Below are 23,332 nucleotides of genomic sequence, written 5' to 3'. Positions count from 1 at the left end.
GGGACACTGGTAAGGACAGGACAGGGTTCCTAACTGCAGGGATAAGAGGGAAAGGTTGGGGGAAGGCAGAAGCTAGTAGTGCCATTGCTGTCAGTGTGAGCCCAGACACATTGGCCTCTCCCTCCTTCCCTTGAAGACACATAAACAAGTTGCCCCACTTTTCCCCATGAAATCTCCTGTTGAAAAACCTCTCCCAGAATTGATACAAGTCCCCGTGCTTCCTCCAGACAGAAGTTTCCAAGTCCTGAGGCCAAGACACTGCGCAAGTCCATTCCGTAGCCACTTCATCACTGGGAAACGTGGACCTTATGGAGTGGTCGGTGTGAGATGGTGTCATCATGCTCCTGTCCCCACAAAGCTGATGCCACCACTGGGAGTTTGTTGCCACCTCTCCCAGTTTCCCACCAGGGTCAATGCATTACAAGGAATAGCATTTGAAAACTGGGGGCTCCTCAGGACACCAGGTAGAAAGGATTCATCTTCCCTCTTGGATAAGAAAGATTATTTCATAGAAAAAGGATGTCTCAAGTCTACATAAATGAGCACAGAAAACCATTTATCTCTGCCCTTGTTTCAAATCCCCAGCAGCATACAGTGACTTAACATAGTGTCCCTCTGCCATAGATACACATCTCCTAAAAAGCTGCTGTCTCGCATTCACGCAGCTCGGCGCACAGGCAGAGGACCTCACATCCGGCTGCTCCACACATCGGACATGCCCATAGAGGCAACACCAGGCTCCCTCCCTCGGTCTCTGCCACCACCCTTTCCAGTTCACTCGGAGCAAAACGGGCGCTGCTCTTCATAAGGCTGTGGTCATTCCCCAACGAAAGTAGAAAACAAAAATTCCTTCTCTGATCCACCTGAGATGCAAGATACCTGACCTCCTTCTGCAGGTACTCAGGCGCAGAGCTGGGGCACAGCTTCTTCCAGTAATGCTGAGGGCAGCTTTGCCGCTCGCAGTCTCAGGCAAGCTCCCCGGACATCCGGACAGGCAGAGCATCCCAGCTTGTCTTGCTCCACACTGATTGATGGAGTCCTACTTCCACCTTTTCCAGGAGCTGAACTCTAGCCCAGAAGGCTATCCCAGACAATGCTTTCCTATCTTTAGGGCTGTGGAGCCTTTCTGTTCCCTGTAAGACTTTTCCCCAAAACTTTTGTGAGAATTGTGGTCTGCTGCTGCACACACGAGTGAACAAAGCCCAGGAGTGGGTGCCTTTAGGGGCCTCATAAGCTGGTGGGTCCTGTGGCAAAATCCTTCCCGCTATAAGGAAACTCACCCAGCATAACCAGCCAAATGGCTGAACATTTTGTGAACTAAAATACACATCTCATGGTAATTTAAATATGTGCAAATAAGAGTTTAATTCCGCTGCTGCCAGCCATCCCGAACGTTTAAATATAGTACAGAAATTCTCTTTTATTTTACATAAACTATTTTAGTGAAGAAGTTGAAGGCACTGCATTCTCCTGGCTTATGAATACAACTGGCTGAGAATCTAACAGGCCTTTGCTGTCGTTGGGTTAAGGCAATAGGAAATGAAAGCAGACGCGGGAGACGGGAAACAAAGACCCTATTAACTGTGTTACCTAAAGGAAAGCTACGTAAATTGTGCATTAAGCGCACACAGTCCTCATCCCCAGTCCTTCCGGGGTGTGTGGGGTGTCACAGGAAGGAAACACAGGGCAGCTCGGATCTAGGTGAAAGAGAGAAAGCAGCTGGGATGGTGCAGCTGGGTTTGTCTTAGGTCCCTTCCCTCTCACCAGGCACCCATGGCTGGTATCGGGCAGCCCGGTGACAAACACTCCTTCCATCAGGTCCCGCTTGATACAGAGCTGAATATGCTCTTCCTTGGGGAAAAAAACCCAGGAATTAATAGTAATAATAAATTAATCCTTCACAGTCCTGTGGCATGTTTCACAAGGACACAGCACTAGAAAGGACCGTGTTCCATTCTTCTTGCATAGCAGGCATGTATATCATATAATCCCTCTTCCTAAATATATCCGTCTTCATCCTTAAAACCTGATAGAAGTGCTGCGGCCTCATCACTCCTTCCAGAGCCCCACTTCAGCACAGCTTCCAGCCTACATATATTCATGGCCCTCACACACACTCTTTTCCCTGCTAATGCTGTCCTTAGCTTAAAGACACCTTCCCCTTCTACTGTGTTTAGCCCCATTTCTTCTGGATAACAATTATATTTGTAAAATAGATTTTCCATTCCTCTCCTCACACTAGTAACCCTACTCTGGACCTGCTTTGAATTCACCTTTCTCAGAGGTGGTTGACAAGAATAGCAAAGATTATAACAGAGAAGGCTTGATTAACACCTCGCCCACAACTTTAACATTTCTCTACTTGAAATATCTGGCCAGCTCTGCTCTTCACTCACATCTGCCTTTCTCCTGGTCGTGGTTCCACCACTCTCTGTCTGCACTTCAAGATAGATGCACCTTAAGGAACTCCTTGTCCCCACTGAGGTGTGCTCTGTGGTCACATCCCAACTGCACGTTGGGTGAGATTCAGGTGTGCACCTTTCCCACCCTGAAAGGAAACCTGGGCAGGGAGGAAGCCATCTGAGCCCCAGCCTCCTCACAGCCTCAATGTCTGGGGGACCAGAATTCCAGTGTGCAACACAGAGGGCATTTGCCCAACAACGTAAACACGTCCTCCAGGACCAAAAGTTCACATTGAAAGAAATTTCTTATCTTTCCTATCACCCAGCCCTCAGTATTACCCGGTTCTTTGTATATAATATTCCAGGCCTTCTTCCTTTTGGCAACGTCTCATTCTTTTGGCAGCAGCAAATGTCTCAAGTTCCTTCCTTTGTGCCTAGCCCAATGAGAGCTACCACCTCCCCTCACAGACCCTGCTCCAACATCATTAATGACATTATTAAATGAGGTTGGTCCCTACTTCAGGAACTCTACTGTTGACCTTCATCTTGACACTCCCTCTCTCAGCACTACTTGCTTTCCTTTGGTCAGTTCCTTAAACACACTGTAAGTTTTGTACTAATCACCTTAACATTGTAAAAAAACATTTTCTTAGGGGCACAACATAAGAACCTTTACCAAAATCCTGATAATGTACGTCTAAGGCACTTCCTTGTCTCGAAACCCAGTTATCCCAGTTATCTTCCTAGCAAAACTTATCAGAGTCGTTTGGCAGACTTCAATTAGAAAAACATAGGTTGCATGTTTATTTCATTTCCCCCCCCTGCATTTAATTAATTTTTCCTTTAGAACTTACTTTAAACTCTGCTTGGTATTACTATGATCAAACTACAAGGTCCGCTGTGGCCCAGAGAACTTTTCCTCCTTTCTTTAAGCATGTATTTGCTATCTTTCATTCCTAGCGTACCATCCTAATTAGACAGATTCATTGAAAATCCTTCTTACTGGACTTGCAATGTCACATAACACATCTTTCAGAAGTCTGAGATGGAAATTATCCAACTTCCCAATTTAAGCCCATTAAGCTATTTGAGTTTTTCCATTTCCCTTGGCTCCTTTGTCTCTCTAATCAGTGTAACATTCCTCCACATCTCTTTAACTATTACAGAACATCATACGAGGTAATCTTGAGGACTGGTGAATAGAAAAGGGATGAAATTTAATACAAAACACCAGCTCATGCAGTTAGGGGCTACAAGGAGATATTTCTTTCCAACGTGGACTTTTGTCCTGCAGGATGTTTGCATTGCTGGGCAACTGTCCTCTGGGCAAAACAGGGGTAATTCCACTCTTCAGAAGTCCTTTATGGTTAAAGATCAAGAATTTCAGTATTCAGATGCTGTCTCAACAGGAACCACCTAAGTGCCTAAGACGAAGCAATGCAATTGGATCACCAGCTACCATAAACCAGCATCACCCCTTCAAAGTCAGGCTAGTGAGCTTAATTTCCACCTTTAACTTCTGACTAAAAAATGTCTTTTGCTTCTTTTTTTGTTGTTTCTGTTACAATATTTATGTTATTAAATGACCACTGGGCAGAAAGCAAAAGTATCTACATTATAAAGGCTCTTTTGCATATTCAAAAATATGTACTGATTAATGGAGACACAGAGACAAGCATCGTACATTCATATTTAAGCAGAAAGAAATAGCTTCTGTTACCCAGTAAAATCAGCATAACTGTTTCATACTATTAGAAAGTCTAGAAATACATTTAGGAAGCTTTTTTTGAAATGTCTACTGTTAAAACTCAAAACCAATAAAAGGTGTCAGAACTAAAAAAGGGTTGTGACAAGACATTCTCCATGACTTTCACTCAGTCTGGTGGGATATCTTGATGGGACCCACTTCGCCGTATACATGGGACATCCTGGAACCCCCGTTCCTTTACGGTGTTTCAGCTTGCGTGCTTACGGTAAGAAGCAAAAGAATCGCAGGGCACTTTTGAACAGGAAGGTCAGACATATTTACACTAAAGAGAGGTGGGACAGGGGGACAAAGGAGTTTCAGAGCCTGAGCACACTCCCGGTCATCTGACAAGAGATGCGGACAATCACCCAGCTGGGGACATACAGTTTCCTCCTCAGCATTGAGGGAAGTGTCCCCCCGGGGACGGTTGAGGTAGAGCTGCTGGAAAAAGCAGGTAGGGGTACTGGAAAGATCCTCTCAGCTCTGTTTTAAGGGGGTGTGAGTGCCGGTTTTCCAGCTTTTCTGGCACCCCCAAAGCACATTAGGTTACTGCAGCTTGCTCCAAGGTTACATCTTCACTGGGGCCAGAAACAGAAGTGGGCACAGACAACAGCAGGTCACTCAGTAAGGAGAAATCTGATCATGGCCCCAGCACAGCGCTACCTGGCATGTGCCAGACTGGCACGGGGTCGGAGCAGTTCCTCCTGACCCAAGACTCTCCAGCTGGCCTGACTTTTGTTTGAGAGACTGCAGCGCTTTCAGTGCAGAAGCACTGGGATGGGGGTGCAACAGGCTGGAAAGATCTTTTCCACAAAAGCCCCTCAGCTCTGCATATACCTTTCTCCGTCCCCCTGACTTTGTGGAAAATATCCTGAATTTGTAGTGAATATTTGTTTATCTGCACTGGAGGTTCAATCTGAGACTGGAGCGTGGTTGTCCCAAGCATTGGACAAACTCACTGACTTCTGCTGGGGAGAGCCATGCTGGCACCTCTGTAAGGTTACACGGGATGGACTCGCAGCATGAAGGCAGGGCAAATTATAGAAGAGAGGTGGTGGTAGTGACCTCTCTGCCCCTTAAGCTTTATGTTTTAGTGTGTCCTCCATTCAGCCTACAACCCTGTTTGATCCTGTCAGTCACCAAGAAGACAGGGCTTCATACTGGGCCCTGTGCTCTGCCCCCATCCTCCTGTTCCAACTGCTTGGACCATCCCCTGGACTCTTTCTACAGCAACCATCGGCCATCACCTTCATGCTAAGCTTGCTTGGCCTTTCTGTCACCTCAGATCATCAGTATTAAGGACTTCTTGCCTGCTCTCAGTCTTTTATCACCCTCTTTATCATTTCTTTCCTTGCTCCACATGCTGATGTTATCCATGCTGCACTCTTTCATTCATAGACCTTTTGCCCTGCATTCCCCTACCTACTCGTGCCCCACTATCCCAAATCCCAGCTGACCCACACCAGTTGGTCTCTGCTATGTCTCACACAGCAGAGCATCTCTAATGGGAATCCCACTGCCCAGCTAACTTTCTCCACTATGAACGCATTGTTCACCCATACAGCTATGCTCAAGTCGTAGACTTACTACTCCAGCTCAGCTCAGTTAAATCTCAGACTCACAGTCACAGTCACCTCTTTGCCACATTTGGCTCATTCCTCAGACCCTCCCGCCACCTCCAGCCCCCATTTCAGCTGTTACACAGGATTTCACCCAGTTCTTCCATGAGAAAAACCACAAACTGTGATCTTCCTCTTCCAGTAGCTTTGCCTTCTGTTTCCTCTTCCCGTCCTACAACTCCTTCCTCATTCTTCTCTCACAAAGATGAAAAACATCCTATGCAGCTCTCTTCCTTCATTTCTTTTGTTTGGTACTGAGCCAGCCTTCTCCTATCTCCTGACTTTCCTTATGGCTGTTCTTGTCCGCTCACTCTCTTCTCTTTGACCTCCCACGCCCTGCTGTCGCTTTACTCTCATAACGCAAGTACCATTCAATCTCTTTCCTCTTAAAATATTCTCATCTTAAAACATTCTTTCATCTTAAAACATTTATTTTCCTCTCTAAATACTGTGTCTTTTTCTCTCCTCCCTTTCATCGCCAACCTCTCTGAATACGCCAGGTACAAACGCTGCCTGGAGCCTCCCCCCACCAGTTCAGTGCAGCTCCCTCTCCCTTGCAACTGCTGCTGCCAAAGTCTCTACTTAACATACTGGGCAAATTTCAGCATAGTCTGAATACTCTGTTCTCATCAGCTGCAGCATGTCGACTACCTTCAGTAGTCTCCTGTGCTGTTTTAACCTGAAATGGTGTCTTTCTTCAGCTACCATGACATTATTCCCTTCTCTTGTACCACCTTTGAAGCTGCTCCTTTTGCATGTCCTCTGGAAGACACTTTTCTTCTCTCAGCTCTGCCAGAAATTCATGGGGCTTTTCTCTTCCTGTATTTTACTCTTTGGCAATGTCTATCACAAACATAGATTCCACTACCATCTCCATGCAGCAATTTTCAGATTCACGCCTCTAACACAAACTTGTCTCCCTGGTCCATACCCACAGTCTCTCTAATATGCCCTCATAGACACAGAGATATCAAACTGAGCTTATCGTAGCTAAGACAGAGTTCCTAATGTTCTTCTTTCTTATTTACTATATGCCCTCTTCAGTAATTCCCCTCTTGATCATCACAGCCAACACTATTACTTGCCTTGTTTTTCTGGTCAACAACTGGAGCAACATCTTCATCTCACGTCCTTCACTACACCATAGATCCAGGGGATGTCTAAAGTTTGCATATTGTTTCTCCATTCGGGCACTCATTATCTCATGCCTTTATTACTACAATATTTCTTTTTCTGACCTTTACAAATGTGATCTTGCCCTCCGTGTATCCATTCAGGATGCTGCCAGAAATATCATTTTCCTAAGACATCACTCTGACCACGTCATTTCTCTTAGCAGCTACAGACTGCTGTGCCAATATCTCTCTCATTAGTGTAATCTACTTGTCTTCATTAAGGAAATGTCAACTTCTTCCTACCGTCAACTAAAGAGGTCAATCCCCGTCACCTACTTATTAATTTTTCAAGCAGACATAACCCATGATTTTTCTGGTTCCATCCCTCAATGTTTGGAAGACCATCTTGTAAACATCTGCACCTCTTACTCATCATCCTTCTTTACAACTCTTCTAGGAACCCGCATTTTGTGGTGCTTACCTGTGATTAGCCTGCTGGTGTTTTAAAATCACTACCGGTCACACTGAACACAATTACCTTGTCATCTCCTTGTACTCTCTCATAAGGCCAATATTTAAAGTGCAGCAACATGTCAAAAGGACAGGGACATTCTTCTGATCCATGATTTCTGATCCATGATTAAAGCTCATAAATCCGATGGCAGAGTTCTAACTGGTATTAATAATAATGAACAAAATCCCTATTATACTGCTACTGAGCTGAGGTACAAGAGATTAAGTCACTGCCTCAGGTCATGAAGAAAGACTATGGCAGAGCTTGGACTGAATTCTGGCTTTGTTAGCCCTGCCCTAACTGCAGTACTACCTTTCTTCCATCTATTTTAGTAGTTGTCTACAAAGGATTATGATTTCAGCAGGCTCAGCTGGGCAGTTCTGAATATTTATTTGTGGAAGAATTAGGCTTTATGAGAAAGAAAATGGGGAAATTTCCATTTTATAGTCTGATTTCTCTCTTGCAGAGAAAATATGTTAGTTTATATTTTTTCTTTTAAGTGGATTCTATTCTGAATGGTCTGCTAAGGGCACTTGGATTCCGGAATCCACACTACTTATTTATTCCTTAAAAACTAAGAAACACCATCTCGTTTCTTTCTTTTGCTCTTAAAGAGGTGAGTATGTACTCAAGGGTTCCAGCAACATTGTGTTAGCAATGAGCCATTAAGTAACTTACATTATAAATGCTTGTCATTATTTTTGCAAAACCTGCAAAACATAAGGTCTTCTTCCGCATTTACTGGCTCTGCAATAGTTAGTTCATTCCACTCTTGAAGTTATTCTGAGTGTGCAGAAAGACTTTTTCAATGAGAAAAAGCACTATTAATATGGATTTTTATTGCTGGAGATGACAAAATAGTTCAGATCATATCATCCCTATTTAAGTAAAATAATCTTTCATATTTTTATTTTTACAGTAAACAGAACGCATCTGCGCTCATATTAAATGTTTCCTCCACACTTTTTAAAAAGTTTTTAAGCAATAGGCAGAAAGGCTAAAAATGCTGAGATTTCTCAAAAGGATTTGGATGCTCAATTAAATGAACAGGAATTAAGGATGCAGTCCTACAGGCAGCTCTGCAAATATCAGTTTCTCTTGAGAAGGGCATGATCCCGTCATTTTTACTCAGGCAAAATTTCCATTTGTCTTCACTGGCAATTTTGCTTGAAAGCCAACAGCTTGATTGAAATTTGCCCTTTAAAACAGCATGATTAAAAACAGTTGCAGCTCTGTTAAATTACATATATGTTCTTAGTATTTTTAGCAGATATATATTATCAAACTAATTATCTCAGATGTGTCAGAGGAACGTGTCAGGTTCTCATTACTTGTGGTTAAAGATACTTTTTAATGAATTGCTCTTCAAGTTTGATGCAATTAAAATATTCAAATTGCTTATTTAAAATATGACGGGCCAAGTCCTCCTGGAACTCACATGCATGAAAAACCAGTGATTTCATCCGTTAACTGATTTTAGAAAATCTCCGAACAAGAGGATGTCTTTGCTGTACCTTAGAAACATGCAGTTGTTTGACTTCCAATCTGCATTGGTAGACTAAGAATAATTACGGCACCGGAAACGGTGAAGGCTAAATACCTGGGTAGCCTAAGATTCAACTGAAAGGCTGTCTATAGCTTAAATTTCACTGGATCCCTCCAGCAGAACCCTGCTGTGACAGAAGGCAGCACAGACCTTGCGTTGGCCCTTCCATCCAGGGACAATTTTAACCTCAAAGGAAACACTAAAGGCCTGAAGCTGCTGCATCACCACGTTCAATAAAACATTTACTGTTGGCTTCACTAGGATCAGAATCAAGACCTCAATAAAGTCCCGTTTATGACGAGTCCATTTGGAAAACGGTTGGGATTTCAAGCACACATTTTAACCAAAGCATTTGGATTCTTTAATGTGTGAATACATGAAAAAATGGCCGTCTAATTTACCTGGCAAAGCCATTGCGTTTGAAAAGTCCAATCTACAGCACTGCAAGGTATTGCAAGTAGTTTTATGAAAATAAATCTTTTTACTCCCAGAGACAGCTGCAAGCAGCCTCTCTTCAGGCTTTTCCAATTGTGTATAAATAATCCCTAGTGACGGCCGGAGTAGTCCTGTTAAGCCTTTCTTCCTCAGTTGTGCCGTGCATCTGACAAACCAAAACAGAGAACGCTTTCATCCCAGAAGTCTTGCACATTATTTGGGGGGGAGATAGGCTGCACAGGAATTACTTGGGGTTTTTTTTTTTCTCCAGTGGCGGCATGGGCTAAGTAACAGGATTTACTGTGACTTCCACGGATCTTGGGGGAAGAAAATAGGTAAAAGGGGGATTGAAATAATAAGGTCATTGTAATTTTTTTTTTTTTTTTAAATAAAATTGGATTCCAATGGCAGGCAGCAAAGCCCCATCCAGACAAGTTTAGCTGGCAGCCTTCCAAAAGCAAGATGAAAGGTCCTCTGAGTAGTAATTGTCTAAATGGAACAGACTCTGGTTATTGTGCAACTTCTTCATCTACTTTATTGTACCTTTATAATTAAATGATGTAATTCCTTTTTTCCCCTTCTTGTTTTCCTCTCGACTAGTGCAGGAAAGCATCTGAGCAACATTGCCATAGGATGCAGACGGACTCTGTGGCTTCCACTTTTTTTTCTGGGTCACTACAAGTCATATACAAGGAGGCATGAGCTGCTGGTTGCCAAAGCAGAACATAAACTCTGCCTTCTCCCAGCCACAAACGGACACTTACCTGCATTTCAACTCTCTGCTTGTTCAGTGGTGGCGGTGGTTGGTTCACTGGGATTTTTTGGTAGGGTGAGGGAATCACAGAATCATAGAACAGTTTGGGTTGGAAGGGACCTTTAAAGGCCATCCAGTCCAACCCGCCTGCAGTGACCAGGGACATCTTCAACCAGATCAGGTTGCTCAGAGCGCCGTCCAACCTGACCTGGAACGTTTCCAGGGATGGGGCATCTACCACCTCTCTGGGCAACCTGGGCCAGGGTTTCACCAGTGTGAAAAATTTCTTCCTCATATCTAGTGTAAATCTGCTCCCTTTTAGTTTAGAACCGTTACCCCTTGTCCTATCACAACAGGCCCTACTAAAAAGTCTGTCCCCATCTTTCTTACAAGCCCCTTTCAGTACCGGAAGGCGGCAATGCCGCTTTTGCTAGAAACTCTGTGGTCAACAGACACACGGTGGATCTAACAGGATACAGGGAACGCTACATTCGAAGGGGCGTTGAGCAGCAGGGCTGTTTAATTCACAGAGGAGACTGGACAGACACCTGAGAATTGGAAGAAGCTTAAAGTATTGTGCTGAACAAACCCAGAGCCAGTGCTTCCTGACTGTGCAAGGCTTTAGGGATCAGGAGTGAAACTCTGGTCCCGAGATGCTGAAAGACTTGAACGGATGCGAAACCAGAATCAGAGGACCAGCTTTGTAAGCTCTTTCTTTTTGACTGGTCCTTCTGTACAAGAGAGCTTTCCCTCAGTCCAAGAGCCCATTCACAGGAATAAAGATTATTCAGGTGAGTAAAAGGTAGCAAGAGTGGGCCCTGGGTTTGCATGTTTAACTTCAATAATTTCTTTATTGACTGTAATTTCTGTTGTTTCTGGTTTTATTTCTCTGTCATTCATGATAACAAAGAGAACAAATTAACTGTCTAATTTTGATGCAGCTTTAGAATATTCTTCAGCGCTCTGATCTCTTGCGTCTGCCTGCCTCTCCCTCACGAGTATCCTTACTTGTGACAATCTGTTTTAATTCATTGCCTATTTATCTAACTGTATTATTTTGAAATATGCACCTGAGTTCTATGGAAATATTAAAGAAGGGATAGGAGAAATATAAGTAGGACCAACTATTTTATATATGCATTAGTATCTATTGTGTCTATCCATAAGAAATCTGAAGTAACATATCTCCATTTTTTCTAGTAAAATCCAGCACAAAGGGTTTGACTTATTTGCCAGAAAGTAAAAACTAATAAATACAGAATAGAATCACAGAAGTGACGCAGCCGATTGAGACACAGAACTGGTTTTTAAAACCACTGGCATCGGAATACTGCCAAGTACCGTAGGGCCTGATCCTGCCACAAGCCATTGCCTACAGCTTGCCTTAATTTCAGCAGAGTTCATAAGCAGAATAACTGCAGGGTATTTGCAAAGCTAGTTAGGCTCTTAATGACTGGTTTTTGTCATCCTTTGATAGACAAACCTACCATTCTCAATACTGGAAGTTTTGCCCAGGGAAAAAGGTAGGATCTGTCTCAAAATAAATGGATCCCTTAGATCCTGTCCAGCTGAAGGAAAGAAAAAAAAAACACAAACCCCCACACCAACCCTTAATAGCATTTACATTCAATTACATATAGCATTACACGCAATATTTGGGGCCAGAACCTGCATTAGTTTGTCCAGCTCCGGAAGAGGTGTGCTAGATTAAATTAGCAGCTGGCAGAGGAAGGAGAGTAAAAGACCTATGTACCAATAACATCCTCTTTTATATGGTATTTGCCCTGGAGCTCATACAGAGACAGATTTCATCTGTGCAGGAATATGTACCCCAGTCAGGGTGTTTGATTACTACAGGTAGAGAACATCTGCAGCTCCTCACATCTGCACAGCGAATGCTTTGCCCAGGCACCCACCCCTGCAACCTCTAACTCCGGACGAGCATCTGCCACGGAAGAAAAAATTGAAAAGCAAGGTGGAGCTGCCAGGATGAACCTGGAATATCTGCCTTGTTTTGAACTCATAGCTGCTCTCAACGTCAGCCAGCAACGGCAAATGTTCTTATTCCACTTTCATCATATAGGTGAGGATCGTAAAGTCTAGTAGCTGGCCTCGGGTGGGAACAGGGACACGAGCTGACTACCCGTGTAAAGCTGGCTCCTTCTAAGTCAGTGGTTCCAGCATACAAGGATTTTTAACAGACGAGTATTTTGCATCACTTTTGATAAGGGGAGAGTAAAATCCACTAGTTCTTTTTGATCTAATGAAACGTGAAGTGGACAAGCAATCCTATAATACCTCCGATTTTATTTCTGAGCAAGTCAAACACTTTATCAAACTGCCGTTATACTTGCTTTTCTATGTTTTAATCTGGAGGTGCCAAAAGAACACACCTCTATAGCATTAGAGCTAACGTGTGACTCTTCATCATGGCTGAGAGTTATAGCATAGGCAGATCCTCGCTCCAAAAAGACCATCAAACGAACTATAATGCTGGTATTCAGTATTACAAGCCTCCCTCCTTTAACGTTTCTCTCAACATACAATGAAGTTTGTTAAATGTATACCAACAACCTTTACAGGAGGCAAGGAGTCACGCACGCCGATATTTGCACACACCCTCCTTACGTGTGCAATTTGCACTTCGACCTTGGGCCAGAAGCTCTGCGAAGCGGCTACCTGGCCGCCTGCAGACACCTACGTCCAGGAATACGCGTGCAGGAGCCCACACCGTACCCGCGTCCGGGAACCCCTCGCTACCAGCCGAGCGCTGTGTGTTCAGAGTCAGCCCACCCCACAGGCTCGTTCACACGCTCATACGCACACACGGACACACACGAGCTACAGCCGGACCTTTCGAAGACTATCTTCTCCCGCGTTTAACCACCGCGGCTTGAGCTGCCACATCTTCTCTATGGTTAACACCTCGCAGAGCCGCTGTCACACACACAACCCAGCACCAGGCAATCGCTGCAGTTTCTGGCAGGACAAACAGACGTTCCTGAACCCAGGACAAGGCAGGTGGTGAAAGGGGAACAAGTCTCACTTATTTCAAGACGAAAAACCTCCCTAATATCTGAAACTCCACTTGCCAAAGGTGAGCTCTGGTGACACGTTCGCCCGCTGTGGAGGTTGAATTTCTTTGTTTATGCCCCGAGCACAGCCAGCACCCGTGGCAGAGCGATCCAGTCCCCCGTGGCCAGCCCGGCACGTCTGCGCCCTCACCCAGACGGAGAAGAGGAATCCCTCCCTGGGCACTGAAACCAGCAGCAGGGTGCCAGGGTGCTGACAGGCTTTGGACATGTTCGCTTGCCCATTACAAATGGGACTGAAGCCACCAATTCATTTCACAGGGGTCGTTAAATCGCGACTAGACATGCAGGGTCACTAGCAAAGGCAGACAGGATCCCAACTAGCGGTCTAGGTTCCCTGCTACACCATCTGTTTGTACTGTTTCGGTGCACGACTATACCACGCTACTCACCTCTACCGCTCGCTTCTAAAACACACGGAACAAAATGTATACATTGGCAAACACGTGTGAGAGTATATCCCTCGTGAATAATTAGCTTTAAGCGATAATTCCGCTTTCAATGTCAGCAGAGGGAATTAACGCAGGCTATCAAGGGAGTTTGGGACAGAGAACACACTTAGAAAACAGGTATTTTTAAAGATTGCACGGTGTAAGAAGCAGTGATTTCACTGCGATGGAAATAAACCGCTGGGGAATCATCTGAATGCAACACAAGAACCATGGGAGGGACATGTTATTTTGTTGTATGGAGTAACCATGCCGTGGGTAGCAAAGATGCTGTCATCCTTTACTGAAACCTTCGTCATCCTGCAAGACCATACATCTTTTGTAGAACAGGATGTTTAGGCTGGGTTTTATGCATCTCTCCCCCTCCTATAATTCAGATCAAAGAAACATTTGAGGCAAACTGACCGTCACCTTGAATTGATACCTTGGGGGAAAAAAGTAGAAGGACCAAAAGACAAGAAAAAACATAGCACAAAAATGCTGCAGGGAAACAGATGCATCTCCACCCCAAGAGAAAAGGATTCGTTTCTAACACTCCTAATAAATTCATGTAATGTTTTGTAGACATTGAAAATATTCCAAAACATAGCTCAGTGTAAACAAGCAAGCAGGGTTTCCTCCAGCCCTTTAGCATTTCTCTTTGTTTACTCTCCATTTGAGGATAGAAAAAGCCTATCTGTGAGCACTGCAAATGGTGTAATTGGGGACTGATGGGGCATTCGGTAAGGGAATGATGAAATACAGATACATGTAGCCTCCAATAAAATAATATGTACTTTGTCTGAGTCACCAGGGTCAAACAAAATTAAAAAAAAAATATCCAATGTCTGCTTTATTAATACTTTTTATTTGTATGGGGAAAATAATCTGATCCCATGGTGATGGGCAGACTATATTAAGCTTAGAAAGACAGAGACATGAGGGAGATGTTCTGGGGTGTGTCTGCTCTCACCCCCACTGCCTTCTTGCTCCCAAACCCCACGCCTCGGCAGTAGAGACCCCGTGGCAAACCGCCCTGGCCACGCTTTGGGAAGCGATGCCCAGCCAAGCTCGTTCACCCAACGCAAGGAGAGGTACTTGGCAGGGGACGCCAGCTCCCACCTGTGAGCCCAAACGGCTCTGCTCAGCCTCTGCTCAGCTCCGGAGTGCCTGGCACGTGCATTTGGTACAAAGCAGCCCTTACCTTTGGCAATCAGCTCCTCCAGCTCTTGGTCGAATCCTTGTCGGTGGCATTTCCTCCAGAGCCCCATGTTGGTCGAATTGTACTGTCTGTTGCACTCGTCGACGGCGCTCATAGCAAAGATCTGCCTCCTGTTTCTTGCCAAGAGGAGTTTCCCTTCCCAGCGGTCCAACCTAGACCTGCTGGCCCTGAGAGGCAGGTTGTTGTTGGAGTTATAAATGAAGCCAGGATCATTTCTCTTAGTGGTGATGCTCTTGCACCTCTCCCTGTGCTTCCTGGCATCAGTTTCGTACCAATGGTCAGAGCAGATTGCCACAGCCAGCATGCCCAGGGCACACAGAGCTAAAGAGAGGCCAGCATACAGCAGTAACCTTCCAGCAGCCATACCTCAGCTTCACAGAAACACCATGGGCATCTTCACAACAGGCAAAGCCCTTGAGTGTGAGGCCACGCAACAGCCTCCGGAGCAGCTGCAAGGTGTCACTTGGCAGAGGCTGCCTCAAACATCCCCAACTCCCGTGGCTCACATCCACGCTGCGGAGGGATGCTGGGCGCTACAAAGTTCTGCTCTGGAGGCAGTCCTGGAGCCTCATCTGCCTCTTCTCTGCGGAGGAGACCTGGCGAGGAGAAACGCAGCCTTCCACCTCGCAGGGGAGCCAGCCACCCACCTATACAAAGATGTCCTGCTCCTCTCACCACCAGCGCCCGAGCAAGAGGGGCGGAAGGGATACAGCCCCCCGGAAGGGACCCGACAGCTACGGCTGTTCGGTCAGTCCGTTAATCTCTTTCAAGCCGGCCAGCTCAGAAATCCAGAAGAGACGGCTTTCAGACCCGCAGGCTCACCGCAGCACCATCACAGGACAGAAAAGTTCCGCAGCTGGAGGCCTCCCGCTTGCGGGGCGGCCGCTTACCCCGGCTGCGGGAGCGGGTGACTTGTCCCCCCTTCGTCAGCGGCTCAGCAAGAGCGGGCGGGCGGTCGCTTGCCTGGGTTTAAAGCGGGGTCGAAGGGGAGGGAGCAAGAAGGGGGAGCAATCTGTTGTCGCTGCTGCTGCTTTAAACCGCGGCTGGAACAAAACCTCCCCGGCTGGCTGGAAACGCCGGCAAGCGCAGGTCTCTCCCTGCGCGGGCTTCGCTGACAGTCACTGGCACCTCGGCTCCAGAAACACCTCGGCTCCTCTCCCCAAGCCTTCCCGTTCACTCGCCTGCTTTCCTCGTCCGCGCTCCCACCGGGCGGCCAAGCGCCGGGACCCCCTTCCCCGGCGGCCCCGGCGGCCCCGGGGCGGGGAGAGGCGGCGGCGGCGGCGGCAGCCGCAGCCCCGGCGGGACCCGCCGCCGGCCGCGCACCCCCCTCAGGCGGCGGGGGAAGCGGTCCTGGGCCCCCGCATCGCTCCTACACACACCCCACACACACCCCACACACACACACACCCCCGCCCCTCCGTTGGTATCCGAAAAAGCCGCCTCCGTCCCCGGCGCCGGGATGTGTTGTGCCCAGTTTAGCTAGGAGGGCGGCACGTTAGCCCTCCGCAGGGTGCGGGCAGGCGGGCAGGGCTACGGCTGGCTGGAAGGATGCTAAGGAATGGGGAGGGGAGGGAGGTCGGGGGAAATCAAACCAAAACAAACCGAGGAGGGGGGGGAGTGGGTGCTGGGAAGCAACACACCTTGCACGGGGAGAGGGGAGCAGCCCCTAACTGTTGTCAACAGCTTTCGGTCTGCACCATTTCTCTGCCATATGGCCTGATCTCCACGTCGGAGCTGCGATTTTTAGCTCAGCGGCTTCAGACGAATCGAATCCCCAGCATCGGCAGTTATATATACAGACATGTTTTATTTGGGGGTTTTTTCTCCTTAAATTTCCACTCCTTTTCTCTCTATTGGGAATAACTCACCCATCTTGTAGAGATCAAGTGCAACAGAAGGCGAGCTGGAGTCCCCAAGCTTTAGAAATCTCATTTCACCGTTTTTAACCCAAATAAGAGCGAATCCAATCTTCTGTACACCTGGGAATCTTTCCTTGTTCAAACACCGAGCCCTGCAGCCTTGGCTAAAGCCTACAGACAGAGAATACAGAGCGCTGAGCCAAAAGCCAGTGATGTCACCCGTGCAACGTGAGGCTCATTTCTTATTTCTCTAGCCTCCTTAAAGATAAACTGCACCACTTCCCAGGCAGGAAATGTCGAAGCCTTACTTACTTAAGAGGGGAAAATGTAAAACCTGGATTTAACTGGATCCTGCTCACTCTTGGTCACAAGGCCCTACACATTGTGTCAACAAAATCCAAGCCAACCGGAGCTCGCTCTTACTGCACCAAAAAAAAAAAAATCCCAAGCTACTACATAACACAAAGCAGGAGCTCAAAAAAAACCCTGGATTCAAGACCTGGATTCTGTGTGATCCAGAAAACCGAGGCCTCCAGACAGTGAGTGGTACTGTTTGAGAAGGAAATAAGCACAGCCATTTCCTTTGCATCAAAAAGCTCTGGATCCCGGCACAACCTGGTCTGAGTACCACAAGCACCCTGGAGCTGGCAGAGGGACCTGCTCAGCCTCACCCAATATTTGGCTCCCACACACCAGCTCCACAGCGTGAACACCAAACAACACGGGCGCTCCTACTGCACCAAAAAGTCCACAGCCCGTGGACTGTGGACTCGACCCCTCTCCAGGCACGAGTCGCCACAAAAATCTACAGCCACGCTGGATCCTACCCGCTTTTGGCCCCTGAAGCCGAAGCTGTATCATCTGAATAGAAAATAAGCACAGCCTTTATTGGAACCCCTGGGTTGGTGATAGCTCTTGGCCCCAAGAGGGGAGTCCTGGGATTTTGCTGGCTTTTAACCCCAGCCACACAAACTTGCACAGAGGGGGAACATAGTAGCTCTTCCTGTATCAGAAACACGTACCTGGATTTTCTTGCGGAATACAGCTGCGTCAGAAAAAAACCCAGGCGGATGGACCCTAGCAGTTTTTGGCCCCAAACTAAATTGTATCATCAAAAAAGGCAAGATGTCTCCTCCCGTTTTACCCGTCAAAAACAGGTCCCAAGTCAGCTGGGATTTTCAGCTATGGAAGGACATCTCTCCCATTAAACCATTCTTGGTTTGGAAAGTACTGGATCATCTAACCCCCTCGCATGACTATGAAACACGCAAAGGAAAGGCGATCATCCCAACCACAGACATTGCGATCGTCCGCATCTGCTGAAACAGCTCTATCGCAAAATTTCAGTGCTGTGCAATGAATATTAACTGTATTTGGAAAGCTCTAGATAAAGTTAATTGTTCAATTGAAACAAGGCACTGATTTAAAATTTTTTAGCAATAACTTCCCTTTGTTGTTCATAATAAAGGTAAATTTTTAAAGATCGAAGTTTTTTTAAAAACAGTTAAATACAGGTGGGTCCATTTCTGTAACTGGATTTTTCAAGCTACTAAATGTCAGTACATAAAAAGAACTAAATTTTGCGGTGGGCTTGGAGCAGCCATATTTGTCATCTGTTTAGGGATAAATTTTAGAGTTGTGTGGTCAAAAAGCTGCTGTCTCCTATAAGAAGATGGCGAACATTGTATTGCACCCACACAGAGATGAGAATGCACCTGGATTTCTTTGTCAGTTTTTAGCAGCAAGTCCCAAGCTGGAGGATGAGAACAGGGAACAAGCCTAATTTTATCAAACGTGGGTTTTGGCTGATAGGATTGTTGGATTTTAGATTTAAGCATGAGGGCCTGCTACATTTATGCTCTACTTAGACTGAACTGGAAAACAGAACTGTTTGCTGTCTAAACTGGAAGTTTAGACAGAACTGGAAGAGTGGGGATAAGGGCAAAATGGAGGATCCAGCTACTACAGCTGTTTTTCTCATGATACTGGCCAAAGATACGTTAGGAAAATCACATAATGTAATAATACCTACAGTTCTTTTCTAGTTAAACATTAGGATTACAGTCCAAAGAGCCAAGATTTGGTTGGACTCAGGCAGGTCCGGGTGCCAGGTTTTTCCATCACACTCCAAGGCAGTACGAGAGTCTGGGGCAGGGGCACTTTTGTACCTGGAGAAGCCAGACTTGTTCCCTCTTCTCATTCTTAAACATGGATTTGAAAGCCAAAAATTGGCATGGAATTCCAGATTTTATCTTTTTCTCTGAAAAGGCATTTCAGTGGCAGTTTCTATGCATTCTTATTTTTTTGCTTGCATTTGTAGCTTTTTCAGATGGCAATCCATATCCTCCTGCAAGTCACCTTAAATACATAAATGCAGGAGAAAGTGTTGGATTTCAGACTGGCTCCACTTGAACTCTTAGAATTAAACATTCCTCTCCCTCATCATCATTATCCCCTTCTTGTCAGGAGGGCAGAATATTGCTTGCTGCAGGCGTTAGGAACCTTTTCTCTGTCTCTTCCCCGGATTATTATAGACAGCCCCTTCTCAGCGCAAACAGATCATTATTAAATTCTCTTCCTCCCACCCCCGCCTCACCACAGGGGGAAAAAACCAATCCTTGTCGATCTTCAGATGAACGTAAGCTGGAAGAAAGGCATTTAAAAAAAAAAACCCTACATGCACACTTGGGCATGCTACACGGAAACCGCTCCCTACAATGAATAAAGGGCATCTTGGCAAAGGGAGGTAATTCACGGGTCTTAAATGAATCGGGGAATGAAAATGCAGTTTTAGCAAAGGGCTGAAAGCTGAGGCTTTTCTTAACGCAGGTTACGATTCCACTGATACAGAGGGAAAGCTAAAGCACATGGGTGCACAGAAAAAAAAAGTCTGAAGGCATGGGACAGAGAAACGGAGCGCGGCGGGTCTGTTCAGAGCGAATTCCTTGTAACAAGCCGTGCGCTGCCTGCTAGACCTGACCACGGACGTTATCTTACAGACAGGGCCAGTCTCCTCTCCGTTCCCTCCCAGGATTGTTTCCGCTCTCCTCAGCATCCTCCAGCAACCGTCACCCACCGCCTTCCAAGAACGCTTCAGACACCAAAGCAGAGAGCGCCTGTGCCAAGGCACTCACAGGCGGCCTGTTGGCTTAGAAGGTGGGAAGGGCAGAGTTAATGGACAACCAATTGCAATTTGCTTTTCTTCGTGGGGTTTCTTGGGGTTTTTTACATCAAAATGACCTCCACCATATTGTTTTTCCCCTCCTCTTTTTTTTTTCTCTTAAAGAAAAAGAGTTCAGTGCCATCTAGTGGGGGAGGGGGTTGAGCAAGTCAACGCGCTTCCCATTTCTAGGGATCTGTGCCGCTAACTCGGTTTGTCCAAGGGAGAGATGATCCTCGCTATTTCCCTTCTCTCTTTGTGATGTTCGTTTCCCAGGAGGTGGTGTTTAAGTTGCGTGGGCTCCAGCCTTCGTTTCTCGTAATGAACCATCTACTGAAGGCACGGGAACTCCTACTAGTGCTGTATTACGTGGAGTAGCACTGGCCCTGGAGGCAGTTCGCTGCTCTAATTACAAGATTTCAAATACAAGACAGCAATCAAACCAAACACAGATATAACGAATTATGTCTACTAACATTTTTTATCATTCCAGTGTGCCTTGGATACTGGTGTGGGTGAGTCCTCAGCATGCCAGCCCTTCGACTAACACAGGTGTAAAAGATGAAACCCTATCCCATAGAAGCATCTTGGGATAAGTCCCAACAAACACTTGATCCATCAGTCAAACAGATTTTGGGATGTTCAGGTGACTCAGAACCAAGCAGAGGCTCTGTAAAGGAAGATCTGTACCACAAAATGCCATATAACAGTTTGTCATCTAAACCCCAGGCATTTAAACCAGTTTTAATGTTCCTTCTTTTGTTTTTTTAACAGAGAAAGACTTTTTCAGAGGGAAACACCAGCCAGCTGCATAAACACGAACTAGCCATATAGACACTCACACACACAGAGATTAGGCAGACAGCTGTGTACACACCAGTGTTTAGCTGTGCACACACTAGTATCTAGCTGCACACACCAGCACCTAGCTGGATGTCTTCTGCCAACTCCCAAAAGCCATTTGTTTTGCTCTCTCTTAAAAAAACCACCACATTTGGATGGCAAAGTTAAGCAAGTTAGTGAATGCCAGATTTAGGAGCACCCATGCAACATTAATTCACCCCTTCTGCAAACGTATTATGATACAATCCTTAATTACATGATTTTTGTTTCCATGGGTCTCTTGCCTTTTTCAGCGCAAAGGATGGATGTTGCTCACTTAATAAACGCTATTCAAATTTTCTCCTACCCTTATCATGCAATGTGTGGTGCATGTACTATTTACTGCAGAGCATCCAGACCTTGCATTAAATACAGAAGGATTAATTTCCTCATGGGCCTTTCTATAGTGGTGTTCTCATTGTAGTGTTTGAGGGGGTTTCTTTACAAACATCAACGAGTTTGTAAAGTTGTAAAGAAGTACAGATCTTCCTTCACAGCTCCCTGCTGAGGAACAGAGATAAAAGCCAGTATTTTCAAACATGACAGTGTATTTTGGGGGCTCAATTAAAGAAGCTTAGAACCAAAACTTTCAGAGTGCTTAGCACTTTCCTTCCTCAGGGGACAGCCCCAGCCACCTTGGCTCTAGCACAGTAGACAGTATTCCTACGATTAAGTTCTTGGGTCACTGCAAGCGGATACACAGAAAATGGGGACCACACAGACAGTAGTTGGAAAGAATGTCATTTATCTGACTCAGCTTCATAATAGCAACTCTTGCAAAGGGTGAAATAAAATCCAATTTTCAATTTCATTTCCATTGCCTGTGTCACCATGATTTTTCCTACCTGTATTTCTCTGCTAGGCTCACTACACAGCCTCCAAACTCCGCACCAAACAGCCACCGCCTCAGGGCTGCAGAGTCCTAGTTCATCCACCATCTACCATGAATGGAAACAGAGTTTGTGTAGGAAGTAGGATCTGATCATGTATCTTACTTCATGAACACAAGACACAAGTGAATGGCAATTCATCGAAAATTTTTATTCTGGTGTTTTCTCAGTCTTGATTTAGTGACCTGAAAAGCTGTGACAAGCAGGAGGAGCATGCATGACCTGAGACAGAGTTAATCAGGGGGGCAGAAGCTGAATGAAGTGTAGCATCAAAAGAACAGATTTGTTTGGAGAGCAAGCAAAATTAATTGCTGGGCAGAAAGCGGGAAGACATGTAAGTGAGCAGTCCTATATCATCTTTTTCAATAAAGCTGAGGGAATGGCCAACACTAAATCGCCTCACACAGAGACAGGTAAAAGACAGTATCCAACTAAAAAGAACCCCAGCATAATGTTGTTTTTCCAAAGACAAACAACAACAAAAAATCACTGGGGCCTTCCCACTAAAATTGCTTCCTCCCATGAAAACGTGCTCTTTATTATTTAGCTGTCAACTGCCAAAACCATGTCACTGTTAACAACCTCAGGCTACAGTGTAGACACAGCTAACTACCTATGATAACCACTGCTTCTCACCAGAACATCTCCAAGATTACTTTTAAGCTCAGGTGAAACAAGGATGAACTCTTTAAAAGTAAATTATAATTAAACTTTCCCCTAAACTGCCCAACATGGACATTGTGCTTGGAAAATGCCAGTCCAAGCGGTTAAAGTTCAGCAAAGCCATAAGTTACTGGCAACAAGGCCTGGCAGGGAAGCTTAGTCAACAGAAGACATTATCCCTGCACCACCTCCACGTGGACTGAATGTTTATGGGCACTGTGATTGACAAACTGGAGAAAAATTTGGAACCTGTCACTCCACCTTTAAAGGTGTTGCCATGAGTTTTAGCTTTTTCAACCAGGTGGTAGGACCTAAATGTGAATCATGCTCACAAGTGAGCGCTGAAGTGACTCAGGAAAACCAGCCTTGTCCTTGTCTCTGTTGAGTCCTGAGGAAACACTCAAACTCTTCCAATGTCAGAGGAGCATCAAGAAAACATTTAAGAAAAAGAAAAGGTCTAAGTTGCACACGTGTAAGTCTCTGTTGAAAGAGGGCATTCCGCTGGGCTAGGAGACAGCTCTGCCAAAGCACACAGGCAATCTTTAGCCCTCGGGGCTCTTTCAAATTCATTTCCCTATAATAGAAAACACATCTTAGCCCTTGCTTTTGCAAGCTGAGATTCAGCTTCACTCCGGTGCACTCTGTGATCACAGCAGCCACTCTGTTATGCCTCCTATTTATTGTCTTGCCAGTTTGGTAGCCAACACCTTCATATTCCACAGCTGCTTCTTCTCTGAGTTGGACATGAACTCTCTCCCACAGACCTGTTTCCCCAAGTGCCTTGCTAAGGGGACTACTGTTTCATACAAGACCTCTGTGCTTCCCCCAGTTCACCTTATGGATACCTCGAGCCCAGCCTCCTAGCCTAAATCCTGCTGCAGGAAAATTTACCCATTGCCTGCTGCAGTGACGAAGGTGACATTGCTGTATAACTCTGCAGGAGTTATATAGCAAGGTTACTTGTCGCCTAAAGCCATCTACAGAAGGAAGATGGCTCTCCGACA

The 23,332-nt window shown here is 45.7% G+C and overlaps 1 protein-coding gene across 1 annotated transcript in view; it reads right to left on the bottom strand.

Annotated features, from left to right (window-relative positions):
• Nucleotides 1-15,238, bottom strand: part of TMEM178B (transmembrane protein 178B) — a gene marked incomplete at both ends in the record, with an annotated part of 226,270 nt that extends 211,032 nt beyond the window's left edge. The window contains one exon of the mRNA XM_082014251.1: nt 14,857-15,238. Within this exon, the coding sequence (XP_081870377.1) occupies nt 14,857-15,238 (382 nt within the window). The remainder of the gene's footprint in view (nt 1-14,856) is intronic.
• Between the last annotated feature and the right edge of the window lie 8,094 nt (nt 15,239-23,332).

The sequence above is a fragment of the Phaethon aethereus genome (assembly GCF_964289735.1).
Source record: "Phaethon aethereus genome assembly, chromosome: 1".
Lineage (NCBI taxonomy): Eukaryota > Metazoa > Chordata > Aves > Phaethontiformes > Phaethontidae > Phaethon > Phaethon aethereus.
This window is presented reverse-complemented; position numbering and strand designations above follow the sequence as displayed.